This window comes from Falco rusticolus, chromosome 16 (genome assembly GCF_015220075.1).
Source record: "Falco rusticolus isolate bFalRus1 chromosome 16, bFalRus1.pri, whole genome shotgun sequence".
Lineage (NCBI taxonomy): Eukaryota > Metazoa > Chordata > Aves > Falconiformes > Falconidae > Falco > Falco rusticolus.
Window position 1 is genome coordinate 2,313,992 of NC_051202.1, and position 26,117 is coordinate 2,340,108.

A 26,117-nucleotide genomic window follows, 5' to 3' on the forward strand; every position below is an offset into this window, starting at 1 on the left:
TATTGCACCCTGCTGGAACTACAGATAGCCTCTGCTGTGAAGAGACTGCAACATGGAAATTCAACTTTTTCTGAATTGCAAAGTCAGGCTTTACTGGTTTTTCAGCTTAAGATTTGCTGAAAATCTGTCATGAAGCTGTTGGGGCTTCCACCACCACCACCACCCCCTGCTATGAATACTTGTAGGAAAATGCTACACAAGTAGGCTGTGTTAAGGGAATTTGGTGGCTCCATAAAAGAGGAGTTGGCAGGTAGATTGTCCACAGTGTGTACATTTGCTCTTTATCCATCTCTGTCTGCACTGAATATCTTACAGTTTCTTTCTGGACTACCGAAATCAACGTTATAGTGTAGGAGGTATTTGGAAATCCATCTAGTGTGCAACAAGGATGACAACCCTCATCCTAGTAAGTGTAACTAACTCAGGGGGTATGATAGTCTTCTTGTGTGGCATAGGATCAGGTATGTGGAAGCTCCGTTATATCCACAGCAGTGCTTGGGATGGAGACTGAAAAAGGTGTGCTTATAAGATGGGTTTTATGTCCCTGATGAGCATGAGGCTGGTATATTTGAATATACTAAATAAAAAGTTAAGTGTGTCAGCCTTGATTTGTGTAAGCAGGTGGCTGCATGAATGCATCACAACAGAAACACATACCTGAAACATACATCTCCTGTATGCCAGGACGGGACTGGGTGGGAGTGTTCTCTGTGATGGTCCTTTTTAGAGGTGGGTTGAGTGCCAAGTACTGTTGTTTGTCTCTGGATCGCTGGGCCCCCTTTACTGTTTACACTGCACATCTGCACAACAGTGACATCTGCGTTATGTATTCCAGTGCACATTGATGGCAGGACTGCAAAACAGTATATTAAAACCCACAGGGTCTGCTCTGTGTGTGTGGGGGGTGTATACCTGTGCACAAGGTGTAGTGGTTTGGTTTTGCAGAGACTACGTAGCTGCCTTTCAATGTATGTGAACTGTTCAGTGTATTGTAAATGATTTGCCAGCGCCCCTGGTCTTTGTGTACTATGCTGTGGTGCCTGCTGTGTGCCTGAGCGCAGCCTGCTGCACTGTTGTATGAATAAGCACTTTCAAGCAGTGATGTTTCCAGCCCTCAGAGGCTCTTAATTTGACTGAGCTCTGCGGTGTTTTTCCTCCCTCCCTCCCTCCCTCCCAGCCAGGATTGCTCCAGTCAGCCTGGTTTGCCGGTGCCAGGGCGCTCTGAGGAGTTGCGTACAGCGGTTCCTGGGCTGGCTAATAGGCTCCAGACTGATTTAGTGTAGTAAAGTAGGCCAGGAGGAGCCTGCAGGACGGGGAGGGAGAAGCTGGGTGATGAATGGGGCGGCATGAAGTCACCGTGCGCCGCCAATCAGGGCTGGCCCCAGCCAGGAGGCCGCCGCTACCGATGGCTTTTGATGCTGGGACAGATTTTGCCTTAGATGATGATTTGGTATTTTCAGTCTGAGCTGAGAGGCAGCACCAAAGAGTTCCTAGTTTAGGCCCAATCATTTCTGAGGGTTACTCTGAGGTGAGTGTGCTCAGTAGGGTGCAGATGACTAGCCTCCACCTTGCATTTTTCTCTGCACGTGTAAATCTTTTTAAACGGTCTGTCTCTGGTATGCTTAATTTGCACCATTGCTTCCCTACCCATGTGGCTGACCCCTTTCACTTTCCTTTTAGAAGCTGCCTCTTCTTCCCCTACTTCCATCCTCCTCTTGTCTGATCATCCCTCCTGTACCTGTGCACTGCCCAGAACCCACTTGATTTCTTTCTTTTCCCCGATTCCTGACGTACCTGTCTGGGGGGTTGGTTGTGTCACTCTCCCTTTCCATAAAGCAAGAGGGAGAAAGAGCAGCATGTCCAGAAGATGGGTTGCTTGCTTGCTCCTACAGACTTCAGCAGGAAGCTGGGCAGAGGGTCCTCTCTGTTACTCAGCATCTTACTAGACTTTTGGGTGGTGGCAGGGGGGAGAAGTGTGTAGGGGGTGGCAATGACTTGGGTCCTGTGCCAGATTCCAGCTGGGACAACCTGCTTGAGATGCTTTATCTGCCTGTCTCTGGGGTCAGGAGGGAAAGCTCGGGACTAGCTCCGAAGTGATGACTTTATTGTTCTCAGCCTCCTGTCAAGTTGTTTCTCTTCTTCTTCATCCTCTTTTGACTTTCCCTTTCTCTTTCCTCCCTTCTCCTTCAACACTCTTGTTTACTAATAGGCCAAGCAGAAAACATGGAGACGTCTGATATGGCGACAGCAAAGGTAGGATGGAAATGCTGCCGGCCTCACTGTGCGTAAGTGGTTTCGCTTGGCAACTTCTTATTTTGTCTGTCAACCTTTTTACTTTCTCCTGATGCTGGGAGTGGTACTAGTGCTGGGGTTGATGGTGGGATTTAGGTTGCGGGAGGAACTTAGGTCATGGCCACAGTCTCTGTGTTGCTTTTTTGGGAAGGTTTGGGAAAACCTTGGGCTGTTGATGCTCTAGGGAAGGTCGGGGGTGGGTGGGCGAGGGAAGGGGGACTGCATTGCTCTCGGTGGCGGTTTGGAGGTGCGGGGGGCGGGGGGGGTGGGGGGGAGCCGGGGTGCTGGCAGGAGCCGGCTTTGGTGCTGTATGACTGACGGTAGAGGGTGCTTTAGGGGCAGGCTTCCCGCTCCTGGGCAATGTTGTGCGAGGAGAAATGCCTTTTGGCAGCTTCGTTCCTTTTTTTTTTTTTTTTTTTTTTTTTTTTTTTTTTTTTTTTTTTTTTTTTGGAAAGGATCTCGGGGGAGTGCCGAGTGAGAAAATAATTCAAGCTTAGAGATGCATCCGCCCTTTTCTGCGAGGTTTCTCTGTTGCCTGTGCTGCTGCTTGCTTTTACCGGGTTGTAGGCTCTGCTTTCCTGGGGGCTGGCGGGCTGGAAATCTGTGGGAATGGAACTGTAGATGGATCCAGATAGACTCGTGCGGTAGCAATGGCTTCAGCATGGTTTGGTGGGACCTGGGAGGCCCGAGACTCCCTCACCATTGAATGGTTGTATCTCCTGGCAGGGACCGCTGATCACGTCTTCATAGCAAACTGTTTGTGTTCTAGCACGAGCCTGCCACCAGTGTGACTTCCCTTGGCATCAGAACCCTCGTAAAGTGCAGGCGATGTGTCTGCAAAGTGTATCTTGTGCTTTTACCTCAGCAGGGTCTGAAATTAAGCATGGTTGAAAAGAGCCATGGCTTGCAAAGAGTGGGAAATAGCATTAGTAGTTATAAAACTCCAGCTTTTGAGCTTGCACTGAACTGGATGCTCTAGCATGGCAATATGGCACGCTGCGTTCCAGGAGGTAACTGTTCTACCTGGGGGTAGGAGTCTGTGATTTAAAAAAAACCCAGCCCCTGTGGTGCTAACAGATTATTCTTACATATCTGCTAGAATTCAAGTGGAGTGTGAGTTTTTCCTTCTCACAGTTGTTTCTGCTAAACACTGTATACTTTCCAGTTCCACTTCCCAGAAGCCTGGGTGAATGGTGGTGAACAGCTGCCCTGTTTTGCCCTGGAACTGGGTTGCATGTCAGTGCAGGTTTTGAGAATGTAGTGTCGGTCAATAAATCGTATGAATTACTTCTGGCTAAATGTTGCTCTATAAAGAGGAAATCATCCTCACTACCGGGTTTGCTCAAGTTTCAACTGCTTGTCACTGCAAACCCGCTTAACAGCTGTAGCGCTTGAAAAAAAAAAAATCACCACTGGGAATGCTGAAGGGCCACTGGCATTGGAGTCAACTGTAAATGACACTATTTCAGTTATAGCTGTTGTGGCATTTTGGTGGACTCTAGCTTTTCTGTGTTGAAAAACACATTTTCAAAAACAAAACCAACAAAATCACCTTAACTCTTTTTGTCTGTACCTGTTTTTTGTAGTTTCTTGGTTTTAATTGCAGGAAAACATGATCTACAGTGTTGAAGCAGCATTTTAGTGTGAATGTATGGGAAACCTAATTATCTTTTCAGGAAAGTATCTTGAGTGAAAAATTTAGTCTAGTTTGAACGTTCTAAAATGGATATATCTTCAAAATTAGTTACGATGTAAATATTACTGTAACATGTACAGGTTTATTTGGCCTTACACCATGGCAAGTGCTGATGTTTAGTCCCCTGTTCTTTGCTGAAACCCAAATGTTCTTCCATGGTCTGTTTTTCTTTTCTGACTTTGGGTTAGTTACCCCTGCTATGGTTGCTTTGGTGCCTCCAAGGGATGCTATTCATTTTACTTCTGTTAGGGTTAGCCTGAGCTAGCAGCAAACTTCTGAGAAGGTTTAACAGATTTATTTTCTCAGCCTGAGATGATGCCAAAAGTGGCCATGGGATGTAATACCAGGATGTTACTTCCATGGCTGCTCTCCCTCCATTGTGTTGCACTGTTGCTTCCTTTTCTGCTGGGGCACCTTTCAGGGTATCTCAAGAAGTGGCATTTCCTGATGTGCCAAAGAATGGCCCTGTATTTAGCACACTGAAAATAGAGTGCAGCTTTTACTATTTTGCAGTCTGTGGTGTTGATCTCAGGGTAATCAGTCATCCTCATGCTGAAGCTTTTCAGAACTGTTGATGGAATTGGAGACCGGGTTGTCCCCTGTATGCTCTGGGGCACTTTGATTTGGGATCATGACATGGTGCCGTGTCACCTCACAACTTTGCTTACATGGTTCTCCACTGAAAGCAGGAACCCTGTTTTGTCCCTGCTTCTTGCTCAGTGCCAAGGAGAAAAGAAATAATACATTGGGACAATGTGAAGCTAGACTGCTTCCTGGGAAAGCATGAATCACTTTCCAGGTAATCATCTAGTGGAAATGAGGAACATAAATCAGTGAGCTGATTTTCATTCCCCTGACATTGAAAAGTTCTTGTTCTCTGTACTGCAAGTACGCACGTGGAAAGCCCTCAGACCTTTCAGGGTGAGGGTAGGGGTAGATATTGAAGCACCCGATTTACTTGTTCCATCTTGAAGGAAATGTGTTTCACTTATGAGCTGTAATGGGAATGATGACTGAAGCCAGAAAAGATGCCTATTTACAGTACTGCAGAAAGACTATTTCCTTGGCTTTTATTAAATAGCAGTTGCTCAGGCTGGGATTGCTTGGTGAAGTATGTGTAAGGGGAAAAGGACAGCAGGATGCAAAATAGCTGGTATGTGAATAGAATAGTGCTAAATATTAAACACTGTTACATGACTTAATTTCTGTAGTTGCCTCTCTGCTTCCAGCTTCACCCAGACCCTGACAAGGGAGGTGGCAAAACGCTGCGTATCAACTACCTGTTTCTTGCCATCTGACCAGAATGCAAGAGAAAACCAAGACCTAATGCATTAGTCTGTCACTTGGTACAGATGTTCTTGCCTGTGCAGAGGGCGTATAAAGCACTGTTGTCATCTGGACAGTACCATTTAGAATTTCTTTCCTCCAAGTTGGAGGTCAGAAAAGAAAAAGTAACTCTGGTTTTGTGTATTGCAGCCCGAACTTTTTTTTTTAAAATCCATGTGGCCTTGGCAGTTTGTCATTTTAGGTCAGGAAAACATCCGGCCTCTTTTTCTAACTCCTTTTTTCTGCCGCTCACGATATCCAAGTCTTTCTTCAGTTTGAGAAAGTTCTGCATGGTTTTGACTTTGTTGCTGTTTTTAGTGCGTGTGCTGTATGACTTCCTCATCCTGGCTGGCAGTGGAAGCAACCAGAAGCTACAAGGGAGGCTGTATTCATGGTATTCTTGCTCTGGACTAGAAGTATTCAAAAAGTTACTGGCAGCAGGCCAGGATCCAAATTATCTTGTTTAATCCTTTTGAAGTTTATGAGAATTTTGCCAGGGGGGAGTGACGGGATGAGGTGGGGCAACAGACACAATGTAAACTTGTCTTACTATTATTAATTGTTTATACTTAGCAAATAATGAACCTAATTTTTTTGCAATTAAAAAAGGAGGTCTCTTTCCCAAACAATCAAAATGGCATCGCAATAGGCAAATTCTTTGACTTACAGATTATATGGCTAGAAGGGAAAATTAGGAACACCTGATCTAACATCCTTGTATGAAGGGTGGTTTTTGGTGCAAACATACCTATGGCTCTAAATAGGTCAGATACAAGCTACTACAAAGAAGAGATTGGTATAGGAAGAAATAATAAGAAAAATATTGGGTTGAGGGTGGGGAGAAGGTGATCTGATGACTGTGAGATGGAAGGGAGCTGAGAACAGAACACAACGCTGAGAGATTGTGAAGGCAGTCAACAAAAGTTATGAAATAGCTGATGGAGGAGGGATTTAAAATAAAGAAGGGAAAGAGAGAAGGCAGTAGGAGCAGGTGTAGGGAGAAGTGTGTTGTTTAGGGAGAGGCCAAAGATGCAGTTTTGATATGGGCACAGAGGTGGCAATAAACAGAGCCACGAGAGTCACACCTGCAGCATCCTGTATGGCGAGAGGTATGTGGGTGGGGGAGGAAGGGCTGGCGTTGACTGGGAGGTGGGTTACAGAAGCTGTAGGCACCCTGAACTTGGTTGATGATCCTGGTGCTCTAGTTCAGCATTTGTACTCTGGAGATTACTGCCTCTCTCAGCAGAAGCAAAGGGCACCTCTGTATGTTTCATTGCTGCTGTTTAATTCAGAGATTTTGGTTAGGCAAGGGAGGGGAGGCCATGGTAGGTGAGACATAAAGGAGACAGTATTATTGTGGTGTTTTCAGGATTTTGTGATTGTTGATGTTGGCCAAAAAGACACCTGCTCTCAGAAATCTTTTACTGTTTTCAATGACTATGCTTGTTTTCATGTTCCATGAAAACAAACTAAAAGGGAAACTGATGCTTACCTTTTTATTACTATTTTTGCTATTTTTTACTATTCATATGGAAAAATAAAGGAATTTTTACCAAAATAACAGTGGCTTGGGAAAGGTCTTTTTCATGCAAAACATGATAATCAAGGATCATTTGTCACCTATGTTGGACATTTATACAATCCAAAACAACATATTGTTGATGATTATTACAACCATGTACAGAAAGTTTTCTTATGACAGATAGTTCCACAGGTGAGTGAAAAACCGTGGATTATAGGGCTTACCCATTTTCAAAACAGGTCTGTAGCAGAGCCATAAATGGGCTTGTGTCTCTAGCCATAGTTATGAGTGTGCTTTTTTCTTTTTTCCCATTTTTCTGTTTTGTGGGATGGCTGCTTGGGATGGAGTAGGTAGATAAATTAGCGTAATTCAGGTTGTGTGTGACTTCTAGGTATTCTTAGCACTGTGGAGGTGGACAGGGTGGCTGTGCATAGCCTATTCCTCTTGATATCTACATATGCTCTTTTGTTATTAAAATTTAAATACCTTTTTTATTTCCCCCCCCGGAGTGGTCATGTGCAAAGGATGGAGAAAAAGGGAAGGGCTTGCCTGTGCAGTATTAGCTGACACAGATGGACCAGTCAAGTCAGTGTCGAATTGAGACTGTAAATAGCAGTGGCGGTGGGTCACCTGCTTGGGGTTCACTGAAGATGGTGTGTGACCCACAGTCCCTTCACCAAGGCTCCTGCTGCAAGGGTTTCAGAGAGCAGATCCAGCTGAACTGTGGCAGAGGTGGCTGCACCTGGCAGCCAAATGCTTAAACAGACAAACAGACACTTTCTTCTTCTAAGTGTCCTATCTCCATTGATAATTTCCTAACCCTCATGTTACTTAAAAAAAAAAAAAAAAGTACATGACTGCTTATCTCTTAATACCTTTCTTGCCTGAGCTTTGATTTCTAAACATGTGACTCTGCAGCATTAGTCTGTCCCAGATTTGCCAAGCTTGCAGGTCTCCTGACCCATTTTGCAGCATTGTGATTTGCTTCCCTTTTTGACAACCTGCAGGCCACAGATAAAAAGCATCTCATGGAGGAAAGCTGAGTCCAAGCCAGGCATCTGGTACAGGTTGGGCTTAATGAGGGCTGAATCTGGGATTACGTGGGGCCAGATTTGAGTGCGAATGTTTCCCATACTGATTGTCATGTCAAAATGAGTGTGCCCAGCTTTATGGCTAATACTTTTTGTCTAGAAAGAAACAAAAAGGTGTGTTGCAAAGTTTATGTTGGAAATGATTCATGTTCCATGATGTGCCTAGCATGGGGCTCCTGCAGGGTACGGTCCATCACTTTCCTTCACAAACGGAGTGGAAGACAGTTCTACACAGGATGCCGACTCACACTAGTCACTTCCTTCTGCGGCACCCGCTCCAAGCATGATGGTATTTAATAACGAAGCAAAGACTGCCACATGTCACAAGTGTTTGGGAAGCTATTTGGAGGGAGTTGTCACTGAGCCAGAGTTCTCCCTTTGTGACTTCACTCCCCAGAAAGATGTTTCAGGGTTACTTGCGCAGTTTCTGAAACTTCAGCCCTGCTGCCATGATCCTATTTCCTTTCACTTGTCCTGGAATTACCAAAGCCCTACAAAAGTCATTTTCTGCTGAATTTAGAACTGGATCTTTGCTTCTGTCCATCTGTTCAGGGTTTGGGAGAATTAGCAAAAAGATCTGGTGCCTTTATTAAGCAAAATAGGAAAGTGGAGAAGCATGTGTCTGTTACTTCCCAAAGAGGATGTGGGCATCACAGTCTCAATGTTTCTTCAGGCGATGAGGACAAATGTCACAAAAACTTTGTAAACCAGAGCAGAGACTCTGAAGTAGCGTCCCCAGCACTCTCCTGTCCACTGAGAGGCGAACGGAATTGAGGTGATGATTTTACAGGTCAACATTTTTGTATCGTTCCCCTTGAAGACATCAGCTGCGGTCAGTGGGGTGGAGGTGTGTGTTTGGGTGCAAGCAAATGGCAAAAGAGCCATGACACCCCTCACCCCCCTTCAAGATTAGTAACATCTTTTTATAACTGACTGCCGCCTTTGTTCTACCACCCCGAAACTGCTGGATTGCTGTAGGGTTTGTGTTCACCCTTGGACCCTCCGAAGCTTCACTTCTTGGAGTTGTTTAGATGATCCTTTACTGGGAAGTAGTCAAACTGTAGATTATTTCGAATATACTGCCATGCTGCCTAACCACTCTGCTGTGGAGCTGTCTTTAGATACTGCAAAGTAAACAGAATAAATCCCAGGAAAAGTGCGGTGTATTGCAGGAAAGGGGGGGTGGGGGTGATGCAGTAACTGGCACTTCTTTCCCCCTCCTGGTCCGGCCTTGCCCCTGCCCCAGTCCTCTGCGTGCAGCGGTACTGAAAAGCTGTACGATGTGGTGCGGGGGAAGGGGTCGTGGCCGAGGGGTGGGAAGTAACGAGTAGGGACGAGCCCCCCCTGCTGCCTGGGCCGCTGCTGGCACCGGGTGCCGTAAGGTACTCGCCCCCCGCGTTGCCTCCGGCGCAGGACTGTGCCCGCTGCCCCGAGCCCTCCCCTGGCTGCCGGCAGCCGCTGCCCCTCCGCCCGCCCGGGGCTCTGCGGTCGGGGCGGGGGTTCGTGAAGCGCAGGGGGAGCGCGGGGGGCCGGCGCCGAGTGCCCTGACGGGCCGGGCCGCGGAAGGCGCCTTCCCTCGGCTGCGGCCGGGGGGAGCCGGGCCCGGGGGGAGCTGGGCGGGCAGCGGGGCCGGGCCCGGGGGGAGCCCCGCGGGGCGGCGCGGCGGGCGCAGGGCTGCCATGGCATGCTGCGCGCCGCGCTGTCCTGCCCGTGCTGCACATGCTCAGCAGAGAGCGGGGCGGCTCAGCCCCTGGCGCTGCTAGTGCGGGGAGCCCTGTGCCTCTCGGCGGGGGGCTGGGGGGGCGCCCGGGGCGGGAGGCGGCCGTGCCCCGGCGCGGGGGGCTCTGTGCATGGGGCTCGGCGCTCCCCGGGGGACGCTCGCCGGCCGGGTCTCCTCCAATATGTCCTGGGACCTCTGGAGCTGTCAGTGGGCAGACAAGGACACGGGCACCGGATTATCGTGACTGTACTAATGAAAGGGTTCAAGCTCGCCTGGTAAGCGGAGCGTTGGGGCGCGGGGGGCGACGCGACCACCCCGTTTCCCGAACCGTGTCTCTTCGCCGGCCCCGCTGCGGCGCTGGCGGCGGGGGGAGGCGGCGGGGCCGGCGCGGCCAAGGGATGCGCTCCGCTAAGTTGGCCGGTGCCTGCGCCGCAAAGCCGGGGCCGCTGCAGCAGCGCCGGGGGGACATCTGTGCGGGCTGCCGGGGGCAGAGCCGGGCTGCGGCGGGGGGCAGCCGCTGGGGAGGGCATCGGGGGTGGATGCGACGGCGGGCCGTTCTCGTCCGGGCATCTCTGCATCAGGACTGTGATGCCGTGAGCCTCCCTCTGGTCTGGCTGCATCTTCCTCCCTGCTGCCGCCACCCCTTCGCCTCCGCTTCCCAGCTTTCGCTATGGTTGTGCATGAATTTGCATCTGTGTGCACACGCATAACACCCGCACACGTGAGTGTCTGGACTTGGTATCTATTTGCAGGCAGAGAAAATAAGCGTGTGCGGTTTTTTTTTCTGAAGCGAGGTGGAGAAAATGTGTTGAATCTGATGTGCGTGCAATGGCTCCTGCTCAGCTTGTCCTTTAAATAGCTGCTTTTGGGGACGCACCTTGTTGGTATGTTTCTGTAATAATGTGTTAAGAGTTGGGAGTCGAGAGGACTAACAGCTTCCTGGAAGGTACTAAAAGCGTTCATTAATTCTTTGATCGGTGCTGGGTGTTTTGGGGGAAATCTCTCCAGGTTTGGACAAGTGGGTAGTGAAAGAAAATGTGTGGGTGAAAGTCGATCAACAAGGCTGCATGTGTATCTAAAACGTTTGCACATAAATATTTTTGTTGGTTAAGTTCGTGTTTTGTATGGGTAGGTAAGTATGTATGTATGTAATATACATGGATGCAGTTACCTAATATAAACTTGGCCAACAAAGATTTATGTAAAATCTCAAGTATATCAAAACTATTCTAAATCTACGGTATGTCAGAGCTACTTAGCTGGAATAGTCTTTGAATTACTGTGGTGGAATTGATTTTATCAGAACTTTATCAGATGGGAACAGTTCCATAGTTAATAGTGGAATGTGGCTTTGTAATTTGGATCGAAATTGCAAAGTGGATGACAAGAGCAACGTGAAGGCCTGATTCTTAATCCCTTTTTTCTGTAACGAAAAAGGAAATAATCATAGAAATAACAGCCTTCCTCTCAAGTGTGCTGTTTTGCATCAATATGAATTTCGTACTTTGAGATCCTTGCCTGTAAAGTGTGAGACAGCAGTGAAGTTATTCCTTGTTTGTTGTTTTATTTATTGCCGCTTTTTTTTTTCCCCTGTGTAAAAAATGAAAGCACTACAGCACAGCATTAGGAAGCATCTTGTACTGGGCCCCAGGGGACTGACTAGAGCCAGGGATGATTCAATAGGTCATCTCTTTTTCTAATTTCTGTAATTTTGTCTTTTATTTAATTACACTGAGAGCCTCTGAAATTTTCCTATGCATACATGGCGCTGTGCAACATAGACTGTAGAAACGATGTAGCCATTAGCATTTGAAAATCTTCCACACTATTTTTTTCTCTCTTTACTTTTTTATATATATATATAGATATATAACACTCAACTCTTGTACTGATTTGCTGCTCTATGTGGTATGCAGTTGGGCTGATGAGTTGCATAATAGCTTAGCGTACTACCAGGAGAGCAAAGCATGTGTTATAAATGCCGTGATCATGTGTATCTGCAATAACATGGCACCCCACTGCATTCATTTCTGTACCCATCCATGGGCAACACTGGGTGTTTTTGTTAATTGTGTCACTGGAGAGCTTTTGCATACCCGGTTCTATCACACCATTTATCACAATTAAGGTCGAAGCCAGCATGGCAATTTTGTCAGGCTTGAGAGCTAAGCAAGTGAGGCTGCTGGGTTCAGGAGCTGGATGCGGGGACGCAGGAAGAAGACTCCTGTGCGGGATGAAATGCCAGTGGTGCTTCAGTAGGTGACGCTCTCCCTCTTGAGTTTTCTCCTCCTCGGGCTCCTGGCAGGGTCCTAGGGGAACTGTGCTGTCCTGGCTGCCTGTGGTCTGGTGGGGAGTGCGGTAAAGGTCCTGACGGGTTCCTCTGGCTCTCCTGGAAACACTTGAAGAGTGCTGACCAAGCCCTGCTTGGGCTACCTCTTCAGCATCCACTCCTGAATCTTTCCCCGAATCCCCAAGAGAAACAAGTCAATTGTTCTGATTGCTTTCTTTAATTAATAAAAGCGTGCAGCATTTTGGAGCTTTGCAGTAGTTACTCTGTTCCCTCTCTAGGATGTTTATAGGCAGTTTTACTTATTTAATTGTGCTGCAATATCTAGGCACAGAAGGGTGAGTTAAGGATGTTATTTCAAATCCTGTCTCTTCCCTGAGTATATGCATTTGTCACCACTGGGCTGATTGGCGTGGTTCTAGAGGAGCGTAGATCTAAGTACAGAATAGAGAGTTCCCTGTTCTTTGCTCTTTGTCAGACTTGGTTGGGTTACACAGCCTCCAATATTTGCAGTGAAATGGTTTTGCAGGGTTAGTATTTGGCTGAAGATAGAACCGTGTCAAACGCGTGGTATACGAGCAGACCTTTTGGTCCTTGCTATAGAAGTGGTGACTCCAGTTCTAGATGGCACTTCTGGGGTTAATGCAGATTTCCTTATGGAGCTGTTCTCAGAAAGACACATGATTTCTTTCTGTACCAGGAAGGGCAGTAGCACAGGGACAGAATGCTGTCAGCAGGAGCAGCCCACTCTGACCGTTAGGAAGACGACTTCCTTTTGCCCGATTTTAGACCACCCATTCATTTCGTGCTGTTAGACTGCACACAATAATGTAGTGTGTTTTACCGGGGAACCTCTGGCCACCTCTGAGTCTCAGCCCAGGCTTGTTTTGGCGCAAGGCAATGTGCTGATCTCTAATACGATGTCATGCGTTTTTGCAGTACGCCACCTAATTCTGCCCAAAATGATCTCATCACCATCTGGTATCATATCACAGCATAGCTGCATACCATGGAGTCATTAGGTGGTCACAGTACACTGCAGTACAGCAGAATCCTGCTGTGTAACCATTATAGCTTTATGACATCAAAACGTGACTGTATTGTATCACGACGCGAGGTCCTGATGCACTAGTGCAGCACCATGCTGTTACAGCACCCTGCTATCAGAAACGGTACTGCAGTCCCCTGGTACGTAGTTGTTGTACGACCGCATACGTTTGTCTCAGCAGGGCCTGGTATCTTGGTTTAAGAGGCCACGTTCATGTCACAGTGTCATACTTTAATACCATTGCATATGTTTTTACATTGTGGCGTGGTACTGTGGGAGAGAACTTTTGCTTCCAGTCTTACATCACCGTTATCTCATAGATCCTTAGGGACTATCACGAGCCAAGCCCCGAGCTTTAAATTTCAGAAAGCCAGAAACTACAACAGCAGGGCAGGCAGGCTTGCCCTCCCCTCAAACCTCAGGCAGTGCTGCTTGCCGTTAGCGCTTTCCCTTGTTCAGGAGTTTTGAAGCGCTTGTAATCCAGCATAGATGGGAAATAATTTGGATCTTCTATGCAAATTCAGAATCAAATGACTGAAGAGTCTTTCAGGGACAAAAGCAAACTGGTAGCTGAACTTGATGTCCTGTAAATGGGGTACCGAACAAAACTCTGCTCATCTGATTTTCCTTCTTATGCAGTTCCTTCTGAATTGCTTGTGCTGATTTGTTGATTGGAATAGTTCTGAGCTACAGAACCTGCTATATGGAACCTACAGAGAAAATAAGGGCCAAAGGCTCTACCTAAAAATAAAATCTGTAATTCATTTTTCTGTGAGTGCCTGTGGGTGAGAAAAAAACCTCTCAATGTTCCAACACCCTACTTATCTGAAGGAAGGATCTATTCTATAGTTGTGGGGGTGGGATGGGAACTAGGTAGGGTTACAGAACAGCAGAGCTAAAATTAGAAGTTGTTTGATGTCAGGGAGCAGTGAAGATTAACATTAGGCAGTTTCAGTTATGCATGTTGCAAGGCTGCCACTTCAGAAGTTCTTTGTATCTAGACCAGGCTAACGACATCTGCTCTTCCAATTGGTTTGTCAGTGTCTCAGGGCCAGGAGTATGTAAGAGGAGGGGGGTTCGTAAGCTATCACACCAGTCCTGCACAGCTCCGTCCTTACGGTCTAGTCTTGCAACTTACTTGAAGTCTAAAATAACAGGTTAGTGAAAAAGAGACAGGAGAAATGCATTCAGCCCTCAGTTGTAGAGAATTAGTACTTGCTGTAATACAAAAAGGTGACAAACGTGGGTGTTTGGGCTTCTTGCCTCCTTATTACATAGAGAAAAGATGAAGGCGTTTAAATCACTTTCAATTTCATATTGATACTGCAGAGACTTAAATAGGTACCCTGTGCAGTGAAAATGAACTTTGTTCTATTGCGTTGTAAATGAAAGATGAATTTCCAAATCAATTTTTCCTCACTTTTTTGGAGAAGGCCAGCTGAATAGTTCCTTTGGAGTTACATAATTGTGCTGTTGTGCGTGTTGTGTAGTTTGACCTTCACGTTAGAGGTTAAAATGTTATGTTTCAGTGGGTTTTTTTCACCTCTGCCTTCATCGATTCTTCTGCGTCTACATCTTTCTTCTTTGTGCTTTTTATTCAAAAGGAAAAAATAAGTGCTGATAATCCTCCGCTAAAAACCATCAGAGATGACCCACATACATATAAATACGGTTCTAGCATTTTGGAAGGAAGAGGCTTTCGCTTCTTATAAATTCTGCAAATGGATTTTAGGAATCAGAACGTTCCCGTTTGCTGCCGATGCGGTAGGAAGAGGAAACCATATTAATAGGTTGCTCATCTCTCCCTGCACCCAGAATATTCTGAACATTTTGACTGAACTTCTGTCCGTGAAATACAGTTTCTATCCTTTCTCTCTCAACAGGAAGAAACATTATGATGTTGTGTAAGGTGACCTGAAGAACAACGTTGAGCAGTATTGGTAGATTTATTTTGTTAATGGTTCTGTAGTACAGTGAAGTTGTAAGTAGCAGGTTTTGTGCTAATTTATCTGGGCTTTTCAGTAGTGAGAAGTGATAGTAAGCAGTTAGGGGCCTAATCCAAGTCCACTAATGTCAGGGAAAAGTTTTGAGGCAATTCACTTGGCTGGACTGTACTTGTAGTCACACAGCCAGAAATAGAACCAAGAGCAGCTCGTTACTAGTTTTTGTCCTGGACTGCATGCGGCTGTGCTGAATTAATACCTTCAGTGGCAGTATGGTATAAAGTACAAGTGAAGTGACTATTTCAGTTTTTTAAAAAAAAAATACAGTGGAAGGAGACTATTTGGAGAAAAACCGAGTCATTATGAAGCCCTTGGTCTGAGATTTGACTTGGTGTAGCTCTGTATGATGATAGACTGGCAGAAGTACCCCTTTCGTGTTTTTTGTTTGTTACGTGGTATGCTTTTGACATCAACTTTTGATTTAAAATTGGATAAACAAATACCATTTCATTCTCTGGTATGTATGTGCTTATTAAAACCTCTCTGAGGGCAACTAGACAGAAGAGTTCTTTGACTTACACCATGAAGATGCTGTGCTGTGCAGCGTTTGCTGCCAACACGCAGAATCTCTCCTTCAGATCTCTCCTTGGGCTGCAGATTATTTTGGCTAATTGAATCCTAATAATTTGTTTTGCTTTAAAATTGCCTTTTCTGCTTATCGGATGGTAAAATCACCTTGCTCTCTCTCTAGTCCTTCAGCAGCCTCATAAATGTCAAGTGAAGGGCAAACTGCTTGGAACGGTTCTGGAATTCTGCAGCCATTATTTGCTCAGGGCCTTCAGTTGAGAAGAATGAGGCTGCAGTGAGGTTCTCTGGAGATTCTTTCCCTCTCATATGCAGAAGGAAAAAGCATGGAAAGAGGAAAATTTCTCAGGAGGCTGTGGATAAAATTTAGCAGGTACTATTTCTCTCTTTCAAAGCTAACACGTGGAGCTGAGACTGTTGTGTGCCGTTTAACTGCGTGGTCCCTTCAGACGAGAAGCAAGGTCCTGGCTGTCGCAGTTGGAAGTCGCGAGGGGCCAGTTTTGTGCCTGGATCTGTCATTGACCAGTTGTATCATTATCTTGCCTCTGCCCAGTTTCCCAGTCTGCAAAATGAGGCATACCATTTGTCTCTTCCTCCTCCCCTTGTGTGCGCTCTGACTGAAGCAGTTTGATACTTACACATGACAAGTGCTAGAAAAGGGCGCGCTGAACACTGTTCCGCAGTTTGTAAGCATGTGATTCACCCTCTGTGTGTTAATAGTTCCATTGAACTAAATGGAAACACTCGTATACTTAAAAGTTTCTTCTTGATCAAGACGATTCTGCTCAGCAAGTGGGCACGGTTAAGGCCAAATGTTGCCATCAGAGGTCTTGTGGCACATTATGCAAGAATCGCTTGTGTCCTGGTCAACATCTCTTCTGCTTAATCACATTTGCCAACTGAAATTCCTCTTAGGAACAGGACTTTTCTTTGCTCTTTATTCTAAACTAGTTAGTGGCGTTCCTTCGGTTGATTAGGCAGCTGCTGTGTTTATGCTTGTATCTTCTCTTGCATGCCTCTGATTTCAGTCCTGGGTAGAAAGTGCATCTTAATGGCAGACTCCCCTTATTATTATTATAATTGATACTTACTATGAATGGTAACTGCTAATTTCAGTACTTTGAATCCGGTGAAAGTAAATTATATAAATTGAGATATAATAGCAATAATAGCATTGAAGTATAAAATATTGAAGTTCAGGAAATGGAGAGACCAAAACAAATGCTGCACACAAATCAGTAGCTTTTCTTTTCCTTCGCTAACTCTCATATGCTCTTGCAGAGCCACATGTTGAATACAAGATGGTGGAATGTTCTCTGAGCTTCTCCTTTACTAAACTTTTACGTCTGGCCAGCTTTAGGTTTGTGCTGCTGATTATACTTTTTATATTTTCTGGTGGTTTATTCTCTGTAACTGTTTTTCGTGGACAGAATGCTCTCTGTGGTTACAGCCAGGTGACCTGGGGGTAGATCTCTGCGTTCTTTCAGCTAACAGAAGATGTAAAATGCTGCCGTTCTCATTTGACAACATCACAACCACCCTATGTGTATGGCAGAGCAGCAGAGGAGGAGGAATTTGGGGTTTTTGTTGGTGGCTTTTTTTTTTTTTTTGGTGGGAGGGGTAGGTATATATTTAGGGTATATATTTTGAATCATTTTCAAACCACTTGGAATACCAGGTTTGGAAGAATGTGGCTTGACCGCACCTAATTTCAGGCCTTGGAACTGGAAGAAGGAAAATGGAGGAGAAAAGGAGTTGCATGAGGAAGACTTGGGGGGGGGGGGGGGCGGGGGGAAAGAAGGGAGGTGTATATTCAGGAGAAGCAAAGATTTGCTAACAGAAAAAACTGTCCATATATGCACATAATATAAGGGACCAGATTAGCTGTAAGGTGGGGGAGGAAGGACGACTTGTTTCTCTTTAGTGTGAGAACAGCTCTCTAACTAGAATAGTTCCTTTAATAAAATGCTAAGCAAACGAGGCTGTGTTAAATGATAGGAGGAAGAGATGGCAAGGTCTGAGGATTCCAGAGAAGTCGGTTGGAAGGTCTCATACCTTACGTGTATGGTGATGACATGTGAAGTGCTGTGAACCAAAAGGTTTGCACTGGAAACGGAGGCATTTTAGAAAGCTGGTGGAAAATTAAGAGCTGTAATTTCAGGGTATTTCTGATGCTGTAGGAATAGAAATAAAGCAGCTACAGAGGTCTGAAAAAAGTGCCCTCTGCTCATGAGGAGATTGGGTTGTGGCTGTGCAGCCCTCAAAACTGGAATTTATTTTTTTCAGAGCTGTCAATTATTAAAAAATGGTGTACTTATGTGGTGGCCTTCAATCTGATGGACATTTTAGGAATGAGGTTTGGGAGGCAAACTGTTGCTTAGCTGTAGGCTATGAAAGAAGGGATGTGTCTAGGGGTTGGAGCTTAGAGAATCTGAGCAGTATTCAGTGGCTGGTTCAAGGCAGCAAAAGTACATCATTGCTTTGAATGCCTGTTATGTTATTTTTCCAACCTTTCTAACGGGAAGAATAGGTTCCCCATTGATTCTTCTGAGTTTCTGTTTCAAAGACAGGTGATAGCACAACTGATTTTTGAAATGGATCCGTTTCTAAGACAGTGCTGTTTTACAGTGAGAGAGGCCCTAGAAGAAGGGCCTTGCTGTGCTGGGAGATTTTCAGGTGTGTCCAGTAATAGGTTGTACCCTGAAGGGCTTACATCCTACATAGTATTGGTGGTGGAAGTGGTGTTGGTCTTGGTTTGTAGATGAGGCACACGGAGATTACAGCCATTTTTACTTTTAACGTGTTTATTAATAGAGGTATACTAGAAAACTCCCCTACTGGAATCTTGGCTTAGTTGAGCAAAAACTTGTTACAGCTTAAAACAGTTCTTTAAAGGGAACAGCCTGCATTGATGTAAGAGCTAGCATCAGAAATGCAAACCGGCCAGCCATATCCCCTGTACGCCTCCAAAGTCACAAGCTGAATCCATGCAATTGCCCCACAGCAAGCTATGTCTTGCTCATATTTGGAAATACCAGAATTGCTATAAGGACATTTGTTCTTTCAAGGATCACAGCCCAAATCAAGAACTTCAGATGATTTAGATGTCGCTTTGCAAGATTTCCCATGTGAAACTCAAAATCATGTGGATATGTTTTTCTTGGAGTTTTTGGGAACAAAAATACAGTAAGTCAAACCAATTACCTAAATTGTAATGCTCAAAGAGCTGTAACACCAACCAAATGCAAACCTTTAGAGAGTCTTGCATTGCTAGCAAACAGCAGCAAAAAAAAAAACCCAAAAATTGTTGGACTGGGCTGCTGAAAATTGGGGTATATATTTTGGGGCTTTATATATTAATATATAAAGTATATATTGGGGCTGAAAGTTACAGAAAGCAGAACTGGAGACAGAAAAAATAATGGTGGAATTCTGGCATTGATCCATGCACCTGCCAATGTGGGACAGTTCCCTGTTTTGTTTTTACTAATGGTTACCTAATGTTGTTTATAAACATGACAAGTGAATGGCTTTATACCATTTCTCTTGTGCTCTTGACTGCAAGTATTTGACTTCAGCCTAATTGTTTCCCTCAATATTATCACATTGCTCGTTGTTATATAACCTTTTAATACGACTTCTGTTTCTCTTTGATATTTACATTCTTTGAATATTTGTTGACTACTTTGTTTGCCCTTTGAGGTTTTTTGTTTTGGTCTTTCCTCCCCCCATAAATAAGGTTCGTGAATAGTGTGATGTTTTTGTTGCTTTCTTTTGAACTTACTGCTCTATAAAAATATATCTGTGGTTATATGGCACCCTTATAATAAAGTTCCTGATAGAGATGAACTGATCATCCAGAGCAAATATTTCATCACCTTCCATGAGGTATGATTGATCAGACTGTGCAGCTCTGAATCACGTTAGTCTTTCCTGCTCCTGTATCATTTTGCAAGAACATGTCTAATTTGCTTTGTGCTCGTACCCTGCAAGCACACTACTGAGCTCTGCTGCTTTCTTGCTTTCTCAATTCTTTGAATTGCTGGGCATGACTTTGTGTTTTCTGCATTATACCTGTTTGGAGTAGGTACAAAGTCAAGCTAATGTTCTTCATGCTTTACCCAGAAGAGAATCCGTCACAGTCTCTGTTTATTTTTCTTGTGAGACAGGTTTTTGTATGTGTTTTTATATACACTTTCAGTATGAGTCACATTGCTACCTTCTCCATTTTATAACCTCTCTGTAGAAGATGGCCTTTCAAAGGGTTTATATTTGGAAATAACCCGTGTGTTGTCAAATATTTCTCCTGTTGCTGGCTGTGCTGCCTGCTGTTGTATGAGGGAGGTTAGACGGTTTGTGTTGTGTCTGATAAGGTTTAGAGAAGGGTGCAGAGTCCCTCTAGCTCAGCGAGATGAGGAGTCAGTATGTTTGCAGAAATGACTGAGTTGTCAGAGTGCTTTGTGGGAGTAAGGAAGTTGAATCCTGGGGTAACTGGGATGCTTAGGTCCATGCTGACTGTTCTGCTCCTTTGTCATCACGGAAGTACTCCCTGGTGGTTTTTTACAGTGGGGAATAGAGGGATATTTAATAAAACTCTTCTAAAGTGCCCCTGCAAAAATGTTCGGGATGCCAGGGATGTGCAACAACATGGAGAGGCTGTACCAGGGCAGTAGACAGGTGGGTAAGAGCAGGAGAGGAGAAGTCGTCCTGAAATTTTACAGCTGTCGTCAGTGGATGGAGTGAGGAGCAGGCAGGGTTAACTGAGCTCCAGTGATGTGGGCTCCAGGGCATTCTTAAAGAGACAGGGGGTGCTTTTCTTTCCAGTGGGCAGCAGCCAGTTCAGATGCCAGAGCTGGGTAGCAAGTTGCAAAGGCGGCTTTGTTTCTGCCATGCCAAGCTGTTATCAGAGCAGGGAATCTTTTTGTCAACTACTTTTGAAAGCATAAAATGCATCGGAGCAGTAAGATTCTTGAATGGTTTAATGATCTCTCCCCCCGCAGAATTGCTTCTGTCTGCAGTTTAAATGGTGGTTTCGGAATCGGAGAGCAGAGGAGCAGGGAGGACACGCAGCTGCGCCCCAGGAAATGCGATGTGGTAACAGGTGGCGATGCGATCATTTAGCTCTTCATTTTCCATCTCCCAGGCAGGCAGGAGGACTCCTTCCTGTGGGTGCAGGTTCTTTTGTGTTCCTGCGTGCATTGTGAGGTCAGGCAGTTCCGCAGGAAAAAGGATGCCCTGGCGCAGTGCGGGGCTGCGACCCGGACACGCAGGGTTTGGCTGAGAAAGGTGGTGGAAGGTACGGGGGTGTGGGGGGAGAAGCTGAGCAAGATTCTTATGGAGCAATGTTCTGTCTTCGTGGGAGCAGGGGCTGGACTGAGTAGTAGCTCTTGAGTGTTAGTGAGTCTCTGGGTGAGCCCAGCAGATTACAGGAATCTGAGACCATCCTGGAAGAAAGGTCAAGCAAGGTGAAGAAAGTCAGTCGGTGAGAGTGGGGATGAATCCAGTGTGTGTGAACGGGTATCGGGCTTGGAAATCGGAGGTGGCTCAGGAGGAGGCTGAAGGTAGAGATTGGGGTAGTGCTTTGGGGAAGGCTTTAGGAGGCTGATTTTGGTTGGGATAAAAAGATCGGAACAGTCCAGAGGAGTGGAGAAGCAGGCATTACTGTAACTGGATTATAGGACACAGAAGCCTACGCTGCACCAGCCAGTGCTAAAGAAAGAGATCGGACCCTTTTAGGGTCCTTTTCCTCATCCTTCTCTTCAAAAATCTACTCACAGGTCTGAGCTGTTCCAGCTCAGTACAGTGTGGAGTAGGGAACGGAGGGGTGGTGGTGGCGGCGGTGGAGGGGATTGAAGGAGCGGGGCATGTCTGTACCAGGAGAGTGGCTGCAGCCCCTGGCACGGAGCAGCCGATGTGCATTTTGCTCTCTCCAATGGCGGCCATTGAAGCTTTATCCAGATGTCAGGGAATTCTGTCTTTGTGCTGAGCTTGCATAGGAGCAGCGTATATGAGGGTTGCTGCTCAATTACTGGGAGCAGAGGGGGGGGGGGGGAATGTGGCTTTCTCATCTTCAGAGTGGTATCCAAAGAACATAATTTGTTTGTGTTGGGTTTGAGGTGAAATTTTGCTGCTGCTTGTCCCCTGGTGGCTATCTTCTCAATGTAACTGGAAGCACAATGGCACGATATTTTACCCTTGTCCTGAAGGGATAAGAAAAGGAATATGCATAGATAATGGAGGCAGTACTGTAAGGATTCCACAGGGACCTGTAATTAATGGGTGATCACCCGTTTCTGTTGTTATTTGTCTTTGTGAGTGTGGTAGTTTTCCCCTGGTCAACCTGTTGTTTTGCTTTTCTCTTCATCCTCTCTTAAACTGGGCACTGAGATCTCGCAGCTGGGCTGCATTCAGACCCTAATGCTTGAAGGTGGCTCCGTGGATTGTGTAGGGTTTGAAATTAGTGCAGCCTCATCATGCCTTTCCCTGCACAGCTGAGGTCTTGCACTGTACGCTCCTCAGGGTGAGGGCCCCGGCTGGCCGCAAGCTGCCCAGCCCTCAGCACAGTGCTATAAAACAAATAAAAATGGGCGTTACTTTTATTAGTGCTTGATCTCAGAGACAGCTGTTAGTGTTACTGATGTGCTTGTTAATCTTCATTTTCAAGTACGCTGACTGCTGTATACGTTATCTGTCAGTGCAGCGCAAGTGCTTCTGGCGTAAAATACGCACCAGCTTATCAGTGCAGTAGAACAGAGCATCTAATGGTTTCAGAGAAAAAAAAGGAGATGGATTTAGTTTTAAGTGGAAGTCAGCAGGGGACTTAAGGATATGTAAGTGTCTTCGTAATATATGATTAGGAATTCAAGACAGAGAGCTTGTGGGAGGTCAGCTCAGCCAGCCTTTTTCACTGCATCATCCCAAGCTGGTTGTTTCCAGGCCAGGAGCTATTACCTGTCCATGATCCATGATGCTTTTGCTTTGAGCTCTCTGCTTATCCGGACCAGGATGCAGTGCCTGCACACCATGTTGGGATGTGATTCTGTTGGTCTCAGCCTACAGGGCAGAGTGGGGCCTACAGAGCAAAACCGACGGGTTCCCCTTGTGCTGTCCTTCTCCTCACTGTCAGCAGTCAGGCTGAATTAAAGAGGGCTAAAACTGCATTCCATATCCTCATGGATAAAACCGTTTATGAAAGTGATAGCTTTCAGAATTTTGGGCAGTTCCACATGTGATGACAGCAGTTGCTGAAGAAACTGTCTAGAAAGGTACTGGCCATGCAAAACACGCTTGTCCTGTGTGAAGGCTCCAGCTGTCCCTCGGACACTTCACTTGGCGATGCTGAGCCTAACTCCCCGCAGCCTCTTTCCTCACGTCACTTCACCTTTTCTGCTTTTGTTTTTCCACGTGCTGATTGTTTCAGCGTGGCCTTGAGGACAACAGGTAGGGCTCAGTTTCCTAGGCGAGGTGGGATCTGCTACTTGTGAATGTCTTTAATTCTGTGTGGTTTCATTTGTGCAATTAAGGAGAGCTAATTAGCTCCTTTTAGTGCAGTCTCCTTGCAGAGGTAGCTGACCTCTTGTTAATCCTGGATTAAGTTCTTATTAAGAACTGGCTCTTTGTGTGTCCCAGTTAAGATGTTGACACTTTGTTCTCTCTCTCCTTGTTCCCCGCCTCCCCCTCTTCCTCCCCATGCCTTTGAGCACATGATTGCCTGCCTCCTCCATCCTCCATCCCCCACTACTGTAGGAATGTAGCAGCTACTGTATCTTGCTCCGTGCTCCATGAAAATGCCATTGTCAGTTCAGAGGACTCTAAAAAGATTTTTGCTTCATCTGGTACCTGTCTAGGAGCCCATTTTCTGTGAGGGAGGAGGAAGAGTTTTGGCAGTGCTTCTTATTGCTTAATAGGGTGAGAATGTGGTGGGGTTTAAAGAGTAGCACCCATTTTGTACGCCAGGGGCTGGAAGGGTGTTCCATGGTCTGAGCACGGGCTAGCAAACAGGACCACATGTCCCAGCCAGAGAACTCGCCCTGTACTATGCTGCGCGTTCAAAAGCTGAGTCCGTACGTTCATGGCCAAAGAGAGTGTTTAGGAGAAAAGCACCTTCTGTGCTCCAGCAATGGTACGAGCGAAAAAAAAAATGAACGCGTGGAAAATACTAATTACCACCCAGATGCGTCAGTTACCCACTAATGCTAATCCTACTTGCAGATCTTGAGGTTGTAGCACTACACTGACTTTTCCCTGAGGACATGCTTTCTTGACATTCCTGATAGTCTTTCTGAAGACATGGCCAGAAGTCCTATGTAAGTCTTAGTGTCCCCTGGTTCTGTTCTGAACTCAGCTGGAAAGTAGAGATGTTGGGGAATAACTGTCTCAACGGCTTTCCGTTTTCAAAAAAGATCCTATTAAAAGTGGACAAAGAATTTTTCAGGGAAGGGGAAATGAGAAACTTTATGTGGTTTCAAATCCAGGTGCTCATTGTTCCCAGCCATTTGCAGACACTTCTAAAGACTGCTGCTTGCTGCTGTATCACCGGTGTGGCTTACGGGGGGGTAAGGTTGCTCTACCTGCATACAGAGTTTATCTCAAACCCACTTGTTGCTCCGTAGACCTGGGCGTTGAGGCACTGGACTGTCCCGTGTGTATCTGTCATCAGTCCCGGTCTTTAATTTCTTGAACAGTGCATTATTTCCTCTCACCTGAGAGATGCAATATGTATGAGTATGCTTGTGTTACGGCTGGGTCTGTGGCACAGCTCAGTCCAGCAGGCAGCAAAGGTACGCCTGGCACTGTCTGCGCGAACGCGAAGGGCCTGCCACAGATAGGCATGCTCTGAATTAGAGCATCCCTGGGCGGGTGCTTGTGGTGAATGACTGTTCACCTTTCTGTAGGGCTTGGTAGTCCCTGTGGCATTCGGGGTGTGACCATGTCGTGCCGTGAATAGCTCAGCAGTTGAGCCCTCCTAAAGCTGTCCTTCATACATGAGATAATGCCCTAGTGCTTGTCCTGATTCTTTTAACATCAGTACCAGGGAGGGCTGAGAGACATACGTGCAAGTAAACCCAGTCGACATAAAATGGGTTCTGCAGCTCTTGAACAAAACCAGGAACTGGTAGCTTTATGTTCAGAAGAGCTTCCTTAAGGGCGCCTAAAGATCGTCTTCTCAGTGCAGTATTATCCCAGTACTATCATCATGAAACAAGCTGTTTGTAGTGACATGAAGGGCGCTGCACAGACCCAGAAATGTAATGAGAGTATTTGCTCTTCTGAGAGTTCTGGGTTGAATTTTGCCGGTCTGCTGAAGTTTGTAAAGCTATTGAGGCGTTACGTAATTTTTCAAATTACCCATAACTTTGCCTCTTGCACGCCATCCCAGATAAGCCTAAGAAGCTTTTCTCGAAGTAAGTCTTGCATTTTTACTACTGCTCTTACAGCGCTCTTGGAAGCAGAACTTCCGTTTGATTCATCTTCTCTCCTGACAGTCTGAAGAGTGGGTAGGTTTTAAAGTCACGTGTTGAGTCTATCCTACCACTTCATGACCTGCTTTGAGCCTTTGCATGTTCTCCATGGTTCTGAATCTGAAGTAGCCATTATACTGAATTTTGCCAGAGCCTTTGGGTAAGTGTGCCTCTCATGTGAACACTGAAAAATACTATCTCCTTCAAACCTTGACAGTCATTTAGACAAAGCATCCTAAAATTCGTAGAGGCTGAGAATCACACTTCCAGCTATTTTCATACATCTTTGAAAGCCATAAGAAAAAAAAACACTGAAAGTTTCATAGACTGTAAAACGAAATGGGACCATTCAGATATCTCTTTTAAGTCCTGTCAAATGCAAGGTATAAGACTTGCCTGAACTGATTCTGGTTTGAGGTACAGAACAGTACCTTGTGTAATATTGTTTGCTGCAGATGGATGATCTAGCCTTGAATTAGTTCCAGGGGTTAGTTTTGTTTAGTTCCGAAAATGCATCTCTCTTGTCTAGTCAGAATTTGTCAGGCTTCAGCTTTCGGCACTTGGTACTGTTGCACTTTCATCTTTTACCCAGTATTATCAAATGCTCACCTGGAACACCAGTTTAAAGCTTGCCATTCCTCGACCTCCAGTCTGTGGTGAGTGGATTGAGTGCCACTGCCTTTATTGTTCATCGCTCTTGTCTGAACCCTGTCCAGACATTTAGCTACGTTGTTCACGAGTTGAAACTAGAGACAGTCCTAGACATAGCGTTTCAGTGGGAATTGTCATCCTCAGATGCGGAGGTACCATTGCGTTGGACACAGGGAGTAGGAAAGTTTGTATGTTACATGCCATTTTCTTCAAACATGTTCGGAAATTCACCAGTTCATGAACTTTTGTAAGCACTTGAAACTTGTAATGGTCACGTGAAAATACAAAGTCAAGGTGCAAGTTACAGTGGCTCTGCTGCTCGGACTGGATAATGAGATTTTGCTGTGTTCTTGGTCATGCCTAGGTTTGTGCTGCTCCGTTTTTGGTGAGGCACACAGGACTACTGCATGCAGATTTCTCCAGTTGCAAAACACACTAGATTTACCCATAAACACTGAAATGTGGTCCAATGGATTGAAAAATAAACTTTTGAGG

At 45.7% G+C, this 26,117-nt stretch overlaps 1 protein-coding gene across 13 annotated transcripts in view; it reads left to right on the forward strand.

Moving 5' to 3' along the window:
• Nucleotides 1-26,117, forward strand: part of GRAMD1B (GRAM domain containing 1B) — a 102,201-nt gene that overhangs the window by 29,594 nt on the left and 46,490 nt on the right. Inside the window, exon 1 of one of the 13 annotated variants that reach the window (XM_037409741.1) lies at nucleotides 2,230-2,253. The exons of 8 other annotated variants lie outside the window; for them this stretch is intronic. Coding sequence is in view for 2 of the 5 variants with exons in the window: in XM_037409735.1 (XP_037265632.1) it covers nucleotides 9,900-9,922 (23 nt within the window). In the remaining 3 variants the exon portion in view is untranslated. Of the gene's footprint in view, nucleotides 1-2,229; nucleotides 2,254-9,771; nucleotides 9,923-20,484; nucleotides 20,612-20,969; nucleotides 21,072-26,117 lie in introns of those variants that run through there. 4 more of the 13 variants (XM_037409735.1, XM_037409736.1, XM_037409740.1 and 1 more) reach the window with 4 other exon arrangements.